Source organism: Lycorma delicatula, chromosome 9 (genome assembly GCF_047948215.1).
Source record: "Lycorma delicatula isolate Av1 chromosome 9, ASM4794821v1, whole genome shotgun sequence".
NCBI classification, from domain to species: domain Eukaryota; kingdom Metazoa; phylum Arthropoda; class Insecta; order Hemiptera; family Fulgoridae; genus Lycorma; species Lycorma delicatula.
The window spans coordinates 77,722,570-77,736,092 of NC_134463.1; the positions used below are offsets into that span (position 1 = coordinate 77,722,570).

The window sequence follows — 13,523 nt, forward strand, 5'->3', positions numbered from 1 at the left end:
TCATAAGCGGAGAGTCGGACCGTGTGGGATTTCCTAGATGCCGTTGCTTTGTTCAACCGGCATCAGTGGTTTATTTAAGGGAAATACTCCTACCTCGCTGCTGTGGGAAGCTACCCGAGAGTTATGGGTGGCCATCAGCCAATTAAAGCTCCAAGAGTTTTAATATTGGTGGAAAGGTACTTGTTGGCATTCAGCGACCTAGGCGTGGCAGCAAATTGATGTCTTGACGTGATAAATTTAATTTATTGAATGTCATATATATTTTAGTAGTTGACGGGGTGCGCCTACCCATTTTAGAATATATGACAATTGAGAGGTGGTAGCAAGTGGTGTGTGGCACCATGATTAGTTCGCTCACGCAATTAGGTTATCTTTAGGAGTTAGTTAGGACACTGGTCGCTAAACTGATTCGAGGCTCAGTAGCCGTTGGTGGTACTGACATTCGGTCTTGTGCTTTAGGCCGACCGAATGGGTTGGTGGCGGGAGAAATGCCATGCAAATCAATCAAAACATCTGGCACCGTTGGTATTATCAATTTATATAAAAATAAAGCATCTACATACCAACAATTGTGAGTATTGACCATCCAAGCGCTTTCAGATTATTCCACTATCATCAGGTATTACTGAATAATTATGAATTTTATAGTTGTGTATTCAATTTTTATAAATTGGAATTAAAATTAAAATAAAATTTAAAATTATGTTCAAACAGTTGATTTTCACTAGTTAAAATAAGTCAATGTTAAAAAAAAACGTCTTGTCAACATGTTTACAACATAACAATAAATTTGAATTTTATTTTAATTTTACTTCCCACTTACAAAAATTCATATGCACAACTATAAAGATCATAATTAATCATTAATCCCTGATGATGGAGGTATAATCCGAAAGCGCTTGGATAGACAATACTCACAATTGTTGGTAAGTGGATATTTTATTTTTATATAAACAGTAATTATACCAATTTATTATTACTCTGTTAAAAACATAAATTTTAACGGTTTTTTTTTTAAATTGCCTGAAACTAAAATAAAAATATTCAGTTAGTACTTTTGACTGATTGAAAGAGAAAAAACTTGAGAAGATAACATCATCGGTTTAGTGGTATTTAAATAACATCAAATATCTTAGTGAAATTGCTTAATATTATCAAATAGTGGATAAAAATAAAGCTTTGTAGGAATTTTTTCTGTAATTTGAGTAAAGATTCATTAAATTTTCCAACATAATTTTGTTATTTAAGATTCGATTTGAAAACAACGTATTTTTGTTTACAATTAAAAACATGAAATTTTAACTAATAAACCATTACTTCCTCTGCGTTTACGGATTCATGATCATAGAAATATATTTTGTTAGAAACACAATAAAGGAATGTTAGATGACCTTCTCTATGCGTTCTGTATGTCTATCACCTATCGTGGAGTGAAAAATCAATATAGCTACCATTTAAAAATTTACAAACATTACATTTTCATGATGTATATTTTTTTTGGTAAACAGAACTAATTTAATAAATTACTCAAAATGTCATTAAATTAGCTAAATTTGTTTCGGGGTTATAAATATCTAATTAAAGAACATATATGGGAGACGGGAAGGATAAAAGGCGTTTACGAATTCATGATCATAGGAACATATTTTGTTAGAAACACATTAAAGGGTCATAAACAAGGTCATCCAACATTCCTTTAATGTGTTTCTAACAAAATATGTTCCTATATTTTCACCTTAATAAAGTCATATAAAAAACTAATGTATTCTTTCCTATGGGAATCAAAGCATTACGTTCACAGTAATAAAGTTATAATAGGGTTTTTTGTCATTTGAATGATTTCATAGTTTCTGTTTTATATTAATTATTAAGAACAATAACTAGATTATAAATATGCAATTATACATTTAGAATATTTTACTATTTTTAAATAATTATAATATGCACATATCAATATTAGTAAATTTTATTTTAGGAAATTAAAAAAGATAAATTTAGGATAAACTAATTTTTTAACGAATTATTCATAATTTGTAAACTTTTTGTTTTATTTATTTGTGAAATTTTTATTTTAAAAACGTCATTGGAAGCCATATACCATGATGTATATATAATAGAAATTTTATATATGTTCAATTTTTTTATATTTATATGGACATATTTAATAATAAAAAAAAAAAAATTGTAATCATTGTCAAAAATCCATTTGTAGTATCACTGATAAACAGAATTTTTGTTTCTTAACATGTCCATGTTTCTAACTGTACATATACATGTATAATACCGCATTATTTATTAAAAAAAAATGTATATAGAATGTTCCGGGACGTATTCCCCGAAATTCAGGTACTAATTCAGGACACCAAAATGAGTAAAAAAGTTCATATCGACGTAACTCCTACTTTGCCATGTTTTCCTTCCGGATGTCATTTTGTAATATTCAAAAAAAAAAAAAAATTTTCAGGAACAGGTAAACTTACTGTAATTACACAGTAATATGTATTTGGCGAATCTAAGACTTATTCCACAAAATGTTTTCCTGTTTGTATTTCCTCCACGAAATGTAATAAACATTATCAGCTTTGATTACGGTATGCCGGGTAAATTATCTGCAATAACTCGATTGTTTATCAAAGGATTTTTACAAATGAGGTGTCATTTTGTTCAAAATAAAATGCTTAATAAATTTTATTAGTACAATTTGACATTAAAAAGAAAGACAGACCGCTCTGTGGAAAGTTAAATTTAACGTTAAGGAAGAGATTAATGAAATGGTTTATTTGGAGAGTACTCTATAGAGCTGGAACGTGGACGAGAGAAAGGCAAGACAGAAAACGATTTCTGAGATGTGGATGTGGTCAGGAATGATAAAATGTCAGATGGCAAGACCATGTGATAAATGAAGTATTAAGGAGAATTCAGAGAGAATTGAAAAATGTTAAATGTTATTGAATATAGGAAAAGGAACTGGATAGGATATTGTATGAGAAGAAGGATTAGTGGATGCGATAAAAGGCTTAGTAATGGAAGGAGAAGAGGAAGGAAAAAATTTAAAATAATGGATGAGATTAAAAAAAAGGTAAAATATGCGGAAACTAAGAGGTTACCAAAGGATAGAACAAGGTGGAAAACGTCAGCCGTGTCAGGACCTGCCCTAACAGCAGAATACTATGAATAAGTGAATGAATTTTTGATTTTGGATTTTTTTTTGATAGGTATACATTAAATATTCTTAGGATGTTTTTTTTTGTTCAGATAGCTTAACTGTAAAACTTAACATTGAAATTGTTATATCCTATAACATTAGTTATATTAACTTTTATAGACCTTTCTATAAAACAGAGGATGATAGAATGATTACGTAAAAACAACGCAGAGATAAATCATCACACTTAAACGTAAAATTTGTTTTATTTTGTATCAGTTATGGAATTCGAAATTTGTTAATATTGGAAAACAAATTTCAAACAGTTAAAAATATTTATAAAATAAGGGAAAAAATTATATTATTTAAAAAGAAAAAAAAATGTTTAAAAAATGCAAAAAAAAATCAAATTTTATGTCCTTAATATAATATAACCTTATTCAGTGATACGCTCATGCGGTCAGGCGCTTGTCTATATACATATATAAAGTCCCACACAGTCTCATTAATATTTAAACGAATAAAAGTGGTATTCGTTTATTTTTAGTATGCAAATAAGCAAATAGATTGGCAATTTTCTGCCACTGCTTCTGTGTGGCAATAGAATTGATACCAAACCAAAAATAACAACGATCGTACAGAGCACACTAAGCTATTATGTATTGTATAGTATTAACAAGGTTACGTCAATTCTAAAATAAATCGTTGGGTGGTTGTGATTTTTTTCTTTGCCGTAATTTTCTAGCAGTAAATATAACAATTATAAAAATATCGAGTTTTTTATACAATTGTATATTATTGATTTGATAATAGACAGCCGTATTCTTGTATAGGCTGTTACTATTCTTGTTTCAATATTTATTTACAAAATTAAATACTTAATTTTTTTTTTATAAATCTAGATATTTTTCCAATATTCCAACCGTTCAATAATTTATAGGTTACGTCACATCGTATTGCTTCATTTATAATTTTATAAATAAATAATATTCCACCGATTAATATCATCTTACGTTAAAAACCTGTACTGTATTGCGCTGGCATGAGTGGGAAATTTAATGATGTATTAAAAAAAATAACTTTTGTTTGTTAATCCCAAACAATATTTTTGAATAAATGAAATTATTTCTTGGGATTCTAATAGTAAAACCTAAATGAACAGTATATTAATAATGGAAAAAACAACAGAGAAAAGTAATTAAAATGATCTAAGTTACGTAACAAAATTGTCATCCATCTCATCCTCTGTAATAATAGCTAACGGTGGTCCCGGAAGTTAAAAAAAAATACGTAACAAATTAGACAGAGTTTAATTAAATAACACAAAAACTAACATCAGATAAATATCAAATGTTGTTTAACTAATATCAGGGTATATTTTTATTATGAAATATATGAAATAAAAACTGATATATTGATTACATGTATATTTTTAAATCATTTAGTTCTATTTTAAATTGATTATTTTTTTCTCTTTATGCCAATATTTCCCTCATTTTTTCAAAAAAGTAATAAATAAGTCTGAAAGAAAATTGTTACATTTTTTCGGATATATAAATACATATAAAAACAAATAAAGTAAAAATCACCAAACTGCAGAAAGCCTACGTCTTGACAAAGTGCATATACTCGTACAACAAAAAAATTCGATGTGGGCACCACATGAGTTCCTTCTATGCCTATTAACTTTCATATACACAGGTTTTTTTAAAATGAAAAGTATATAAAATTTTATTTCATTAATAACTTCTGGATATTTTTTTTATTATTATTGAATTATTATTTATTATATATATATTTTTTTTTACAATCAGAGATTAATAATTATTAATAAATCAATGTGTTTAAATTAAAAAAAGAAAGTTAAAAAAAAGATATGCAGTAGAATTCGAACCGATGTGCCTTCTCCTTGCAAGATCCAAATATTTCATTGATGAAAATTTTATTTGGAACTCTGAAAACAATGAAAATAGGTACTACTTATGATATATTGTTGAAAAGCTCTCAATTAGGGCTTATTACTGTAATAAAGTCCAATTTTGGATTTTGGGCTCTTTTGGACGCTTTTAGTTCAGCCAATTGCAACCAGAAGGGGAGGTGCATCATTAGATGTTATAACAGTCCTAAATCCAAAAACTCAACATCCTATGAATAATCGTTTTTGAGTTATGCGAGATACATACGTACGTACAGACGTCACGGAGAAACTAGTCAAAATGGATCAGGGTTGGTCAAAGTGAATATTTCCATTGAAATCTTAAAATCGAAATTCTCCGTGATCACAATACTTCCTTTTCTTCGTACAAGGAAGTAAAAAGGATATATAGGATGTGTTTGATTAAGTACTACACTAAATATCTGTATCCGACATGAAATCCTATACGGTACATAATTCATTACAATAAATAAGGGAGAAGTAACAAAATAGAAATTAATGTACATTAATTACATTAGTATACGTTAGTACATTAGTGAATATTAATTAATAGTTACCAAGAAAAATTCTTTGTTCAAGATAAATATATTGATGTTGAAAAATCTGGAAGAACAATGAACTCTACCTTAAAATAGACAGACGACACACAAAAACGAATACTAGAATATTTTTTGTGGGCTTTTAACAAGAGCGAGAAAAAACTATCAAAGACTTACAACAGGCTTTTTCACAAATGTAATGGAGGTAAATGTAGTGGAGGTAAATCTAACGTCAGATGGTTCAAACAAATCAAAGATTTCATAATTATAGATATGAAACATACAGACATAGAGAACTGATATATATTAAAAAAGAAGGTACATTGTCAAGCCTTATGGAAACATAATGGATTCTGTTAGCCCACAGGCAACTCATGTAACAGTAACGCCATGGATTAAGTGGCTCTTCTAAAACGTCATCACAGCATGAAGGACAGAGCAGGTAAGACTAATTAAACTGATAATGGGGAAGAATGGTTCAAGAATAAGAAAAACAGTTGGGTAGTAAGAAAGAAAAAGTCTATTCTTGGATAAAACACTATATTAAAAAAATAACCCTACTAATAACCTGCTAAAACCCCACTCAAAGCCCCCTCTTGGCAGCAGATGTCCATCGTTTTTAAAATTCTGTAGGAAGTTGAGGTTTCTAAGCATAGTTTAAAGCAGCAAGTTACTGATAAATGATTTTTCATTGAGTAACTTAAATTATGTGCTTCAAAAAAAGTTTATTTTCTATCAGAATTAAGAAATGTGATTGCAGGAAATAACGAGGTTCCTACAGGAATGCTCTTGATAATCCTTGAAGTATGTAGGTTTGAGGAAATAAACAGAATTATAAAAAAAAGACTCCCAATGGAAGTAACAGAAAAATTTTATTTTTTTTTTTGAGAGCGAGTTCTTATATTTTTTTAATTTTAAAATGTCAATAACAGTTAAGAATATTATAATTTTTGTTATATTATTATTTTTTAATTAAAAAAATAATTAAATTTATTCTTTATAAAGATATTTACTTTCCAGTCTAGCGCCATAGCTGCAGAAAAGAAAGTATTGTAATCGTTAAAATTTGGGCATATGCGGTTTTCATCTGGATCTTGACGTTCGGACACCTAAGGAGCCCGGATCGAAATTTTCCGGATGTTAAATGTTCATGTATACGTGAGTTCAGTGTTGACCTCTAAATCACCTAATCTCCAGAATTACTGGACCGATTTTCACCAAACCTGGTCAGATTACTTGTATATATGAGGCATTGATGCGAATAGATTTTTAACTTAAAAGGTCAAGAGGGTGGGCTGTAGATGAAGGTCACCCTCATTATCTTGAGATTTCGCCTAATTAAGATCAAATTTTCTTAGATATATTTGTTAACGATTAAAAAAATAACAAGAAATGAAAAAAAAAAAAATTTGCAGAATCGCATCTCCACCCCAAAAAATGCTGTTGTAATCGTCTGGTATATTGTGACGTCAAAGATGAGCGGTAGAATTAAATAAATGAGTTATATTTAACGTGTAAAAAAGTAACTTGGTCTGGCTGGGTCTTAAACCCGATCGCCCGGTTGACTCGGTACCTAGTGCGTTATGTCTCGCGGCTACACCAGTCTCCCGTCCGTAAAAGCGAAATTTGTTCAATTTAAGTTGTGAGATTACACTAGTTCAGTTAGTGATGACCGTCACCACTAGTACCGCGAAACCTGTGCGAATTAAATACCGTATGCGCACGCGCTTAAGTTAGAATTATTGAATTAAATAAACGAAAAAATGTTATCATTAAATAAAATGATAAATATTTTAAGTTAAGTTGTTTTTGTGTATGTGTGTGTAAGCCGTGCATCAGAACTAACCCATATTAACGGGAAAGTCCAACAACTGTTTGTCAGCTTTTATATATATATATATATGAATGTAATTATATTTTAATAAAATTTTAATATACAACAAAAAAGATAAATTTCCTATATGGATATAGAAAAGATTTTGATGAGTAATCAAAAGCCCTTAATTTACAGTTTGCGTTAGAAGAAAGTTGAATAAATAAATCTTGGCTTCACGATTAAAAAAGTAAATTTTATAAATTGTATTTATTTTATTTAAATTATATTTATCATTGAATGTTATAAAGTAATGTAACCAATGTGTTAATCAAAGAAATAGATGCTTTAGGAGAAAAAATGTGGATATAAACGTTTGAAACTAGTTTAAAGCTTAAAAAAATATTTCTTATGAAAATTATACCACCTCTTCTTTATATTATACTATTTTATTTTTGTTTTTACGATAAAATAAATTCGATTTTGATTTTACGATAAAATAGTGAGAAAATGCATAAAAAATGTTATTTTTTCAAGAGACGGAGAAAAAGATTTATGAATACATCTTTTATCTTCTAAAAATTCTATTTTAAGCTTTCATTTTACAAAAATAAAATTATTATTATCTTACCTGCATATATCCGTTATGACAATATGTAGCGTTGACTAAAGTTCCAACTTTGAATTTTTTAAACCGTATCCTTAATATCCAATCCCGCGGTGTACCTCTAAAACTACGAAATCTATACCAACATGTCATTGGTCTTCCAATATTCTCAGGTGTCACCTCAGGACTGGATACATCTTCATATATGTCCACAGTCTTGTTACAGTGATCTCTTTTCACTTCAACTGTAAAAATAAAAGAAATAAAGAAAATTTGTTAGTTAATAAACTTTGAGAAAACTTTTTAAAGATCTTATGAAAAAATCAATCATCAGAATAATTAAATAAACAAACTACAAATAATTAATTTTTAAACTTATACAACTTTTTTGTTTTAATAAAATAACATAATTAACTTTAAATTTAAATCTTCAATTTCAATGGGTTTATATTTTTAAATGCAACTAAAATATCTTTCGAAACAATGGATAAACGGGTTAAATGTTTATAACTGTCTTGATTGGTAGAAAATTCAACACAACAAATAACTCCTGTACGTTTAGCAGCCTATTTTTTCATCCATGGAAGGAAACGTGTAGTATCATACGATCTCGTTCCTTGTAACACTGCGGGACACTCCTTTGCATTTCTGTCCAAAAAAAACCCCTTCCTCTTTACAACATGAGATGCCGTACTCACCTTACGGCTTCCGGTATTATCATAGCTTTACATGGAAGCTGTGATAATACTATTGCTGGCCTCACGCTCGCACCCATCGAAGTCCTACGTTTTTTCGTCGACCTTTGGGCTTGGGGCCTACCCAAAAGACTGAGAGGGAATTATACATCCCTGGACTTTTTCTGCCATCTTTGTCAGGAAGATCATGCCCGTAGACAACGGTTCCACTATCGGACGATTTGTGTCATAGTCCCAAATAAATTTCAAGACAAGAAATATTTACTCTGTTACTTAGAAATGTCTCTATTATTATTATTTTGAATAAATTTTCTAAAATATATAAAGGGAACAATATTTTTCCATACTACGTTTCACCCCCAGCCCCCCGCCGAAAAAAATTTTTTTTAGAGTTGTCCTTGAAAATAATTCCAAATATTAAAGGAAAAGCAACAAAGCGGTTTAATAATAATAATAATAATAATAATAATAATAAAATTATTGTTCTAAAAAGAAAAAAACACAGTTAGCCACTCACTATCTAGTATTGAAATTCAAATAAAAGTTTTCTTGGATAAGTTTATTAAGATTTCAACCTGAGAACTTCGACTTCAAAATCAGGTGATATATGATGATGAATTTACCGGGTTGGTCTTAAAAGCTTTATTTTTAATTTTCTTTTATGTGTTAAAAAACTATACAAAAAAATTAACTGTATAAAATAGAAATGGATAATTTAATAATTTCATGAAAATTAATGAATCGTATTTAGCTTAAATATTTTTAAGAAATATAAAAGGTAATTGTTATATAACTGTGAGAAAATTGTCTGTTGACACTAAAAATTATAATTATAATTTTATTTATATACCCAAAAAAATGTATTAACATAAAAAAAAATTATTAAAATTACACTTTTATAAGTCTATTTTTTTTTTTAAATTTGAAATCATGACAATTTTCATAGCATTGAACAGAATACCTAAAATTAGAATTTTCTGATAAATCTTGTAAATAATAAAATTTAAAAAAATGTCATTATAAATCATTATTTTTATTCAAACAGGCCAACTTAGGACAACGCAAATATCATTTCTTATTAGATATTTTCCTTTACTTCCTTGCGTTTCTTATTTTTTTAACTATCGCTTCGTTTTTGCTCATTTGTTGATTATATTACTCTTCTTTATTCTGCCACAAGAACTTTTATATTATAAATTATTCTTCGGAAGTTATTTGTATAGAAACATTTCATCTTTTTTTTAAGGCTATCTTTGGTGGTCTTTTTTAATCTTTTCAGGTAATTGGATTTCATTTACAGTAATCTGTGGATCTATCCTGATCATATACCTCAAGAGATTTAACCATATTTTCCTTATTGCTGTTTCTAAATCATAGCAAACTTCCTTATTAGATTTACGCTAGAAACTTCCTTAGTCTGGATCTACGCTCTGTTACCTTTACACCATGGATTTTTCTTATTAAGCTTCATTCAATGTTTGTCATGATTTCCGTCTCGTTAAAGGACGGATTTAGTTCTTCTTACTGGGCCACATATATATATATAAATATATATTAACTATATATTACAATTATTATTATAATAGCTGGAAGATATAAATCACTGTTAAAAACATTCTCAAGTTATTTTTTAAAAACATGAAATATAAATTATTAGAATAAATTTTAATACTTCCACTCTTTTATTTCTATTCAGAATATTTTTTCATAGTTCTCAGAAACCAAAACTCATGCAAAAATTTATACAGGTTTCTATTACCCCATTGTTACTTATTATTAAGTCCATATCATTTACTTTTACAAGTAAATTAACTTTGTTTCAAGATAAAATCTAAATTAATTAAACTGTATTAGAGAAAATAAATCAATTATTTAATATAACCGATTTATTTAGAAATTTTAACATTTTATTGGTACTAAAATATATTGCTCTGATTATACAGTAGTATAAAACATCACTGAATTACAAAAAGGTCTTCTTTTTATTTTTAGCTTAACGTTTTGACTCCTTTTATTTCAATGTGAAATTTTATTCTTTGTTAAAAATGTTTTTCTTATTTTAAAATGTATTTATTCTTGAATAAATTTTAATAAAATTCATTTATTCAGCTTGTTTATATATTTAGTTTTGGCTTACTCGAGAAAGTTAGGTCTAAATTTATTGCTATAATTCCTTGTAAAAGAACAATCTGCTCTGTTTTGAACCTTTTTCTTTTATTTATAAAAACAAATATTATGTTTGCAATTATTTAAAAAAAACATATACACGATATATAAATAAAAGTAGTATATAAACATATAAATATACTCGTATATGTTTCAATTTTCCGGTGATATACGTAATTATATAAAAAATACCTTTCGGCACGCTGGAAGGCGGAGGTAAATTTCACCGGTGTTAAATAGAGGGTAAAAAAGATTTCCACCTTAAAGTTAAGAAAAATTTCAAATTTACTCAATACAACAATGGTTGCATGTGAAAAAAGTTTCTCTTGTTTAGCATACGACAAGCCCCATCTTCTTACAATTTCAGCAAGATTTTGGTCATCCCTTGCCGTAAGGGTTGGTCATATCAAAAATTGTTTCAGGCAAAAGTTTTAGGTAATGTTTAAAGGACTAACAACAACTTTAAACCGATTCAATACTGTGCTTATTAAGGGAGGTATGATTTTTTTGTCTTTGAAACCCCATTTTTTCAACTCCCTGATCCAATGGTTGGTAATATAAAACAAATTTACTTATATAATTTTTAGGCCATTATCCTAGTAGGGGCTTTAAACGATTTCGATATTTTACTTAATAAGAAAGTTATAACGACATTCTGTTTTTTTGACAAAGATCCTCCCCAAGGTCTGATTTTTCCCATTAACAAACTTGACTGCGATTTTGGGTCGTTATATTTTATGTATCAATTTGAAAATGGTACAAGATTACGCAAAATTACGGCAGTTATCGTGTCCACAAGAAAGTGAAATATATATATATATATATATATATAAACTTTTGAACTGACAGTGGTTTTGGGGTCTGGAGGATGTGAAACGCAAAGATATGTCGAAATTTTCCGGAAGTCGAATGGTACCCATTACAATAGGTAGCTTTCTTATGAAATCTACCTAAAATAGAAAAGTAAGTTGATCAGTCAAAAAAGTCACTTACTGGTTTTTTGGCAAAAGTTGACGTTTCTCACCTTAGAATTCACTAAAACCAAAACAATACAAGTATTTCTCCGGATGTATTTATTTAAGTATATATACAAATATTATTACATTTACAGATTTTTCTATACCGATTGATGTACACTATTGTACAACCGAAATACAAACCTTTGCAACCTTATGAATATTATTTTACATAATAAGAGTAATAGATAACTAACAATAGCGTTATATGTTTTATTTTTAATTGTCAGACTTCTTGCGTTTTCTTTATATATGGAAATATATTCAGGGAAAACCATAGAAACAATTTTTTGGGGGAAATTTAATAAGCAAGAAATATACACTTCTGTTGACTTTTTTTAGTACTGTAATAATTCGAAAAAGTTAATATTTTTGTAAATAATCCACAAAAATTTCCAACATCCCCGCGCTGAAAAAGACCGAGTCCTGGAGAAGCTACCCCTTCCGGGGTGTTCCCGTTAGAGGCACTGGCGTAAAGATCAAGTCCTGGATTCTAAGGTGGGGCCCAGGAACTACATAGTCGGGTCTGGTTTCCTTTCTCTGGGAGTTAGAGGCGAGCTCGGAGGAAAGATCCAACCGGCGGGCCTACCTGTCATGCCGGATATAGCCGGTAGGCAGGGAGGCCTGTTTGAGTATATGGAAACTTCCCTGGGCTGTGTTATACTTAATTGCAAACATCCGGCCCAGGGGTGACGGGGAAAAATACACAAAAATCATTACCTCTAATCAATGTTAAAATATAAATTGCTTTTTGTTCATATCGGCTTAGGTATTACCATATGAAATACTTACCAGTGTTTCGTAAACCATTTACCATGAAGTTTTTCAAAAAAAATATTTTAGAAAACTCATGGAACAGTGAACGAAAAGAATAAAGAAGTCAGTGAGAAATAGCTGCTTTTTTTAGCCGACTTTAAAAAAGGAGGAAGTTATCAATTCGACTGTACTCTTTTTGTTAATATGTTACGCAATATCTCCGACGTCAGTAAACCGATTTTGATAATTTTATTTTAATGGAAAGAGTATACTTTCGGAATGGTATCATATAAATTTTAACCAAACAACGATAATTTTAGGAAAAATACCAAAAACGTCTCGACAAACGCTGATCGCTCGCACCAGTACAGTGTTGCTCTGTTTCCAGTATGACTAGGATATTAAATAAGAATTTATATTATCATTGTTTAGCCTCCGTAGAAATATTCATGACATTTCTTTCTCTATTTTTCTTCCTTAAACAATCATTCCTTTTTTTTTCTTGGCTAGTTTCCTCTCTAACCTTCATATAAATATAATTAAACCTACATTTAATATTTGCATAAAATTGTGAAAAAGTGTTTTGTTTTTATTACCAAATTATAATATAAATATTATGGAATAATAAATTCTAATTCTGCAGTATTAAATAGTCATACAACCACCTCCTAACCGACATCAACTGTATGATGCGAATTAAATACTATAATTTAGCAATAAATAATATTATTTATTATAATACTTTTTTTAACCGGGTACTCGCCCGTACCAATGTACGGATGTAGTAGCCATGTTCGGATGTCTACTAGCAATAATGAAATCTATAAATTGAATAGATTACGCAACCTCA

General features: G+C 29.0%; 1 protein-coding gene across 1 annotated transcript in view; it reads right to left on the minus strand.

Moving 5' to 3' along the window:
* Positions 1 to 8,055: 8,055 nt before the first annotated feature.
* The window catches only part of LOC142330689 (uncharacterized), a 541,635-nt gene continuing 536,167 nt past the window's right edge, over positions 8,056 to 13,523 (minus strand). The window contains exon 3 of the mRNA XM_075376135.1: positions 8,056 to 8,285. Coding sequence (XP_075232250.1) covers positions 8,056 to 8,285 — 230 coding nt within the window. The remainder of the gene's footprint in view (positions 8,286 to 13,523) is intronic.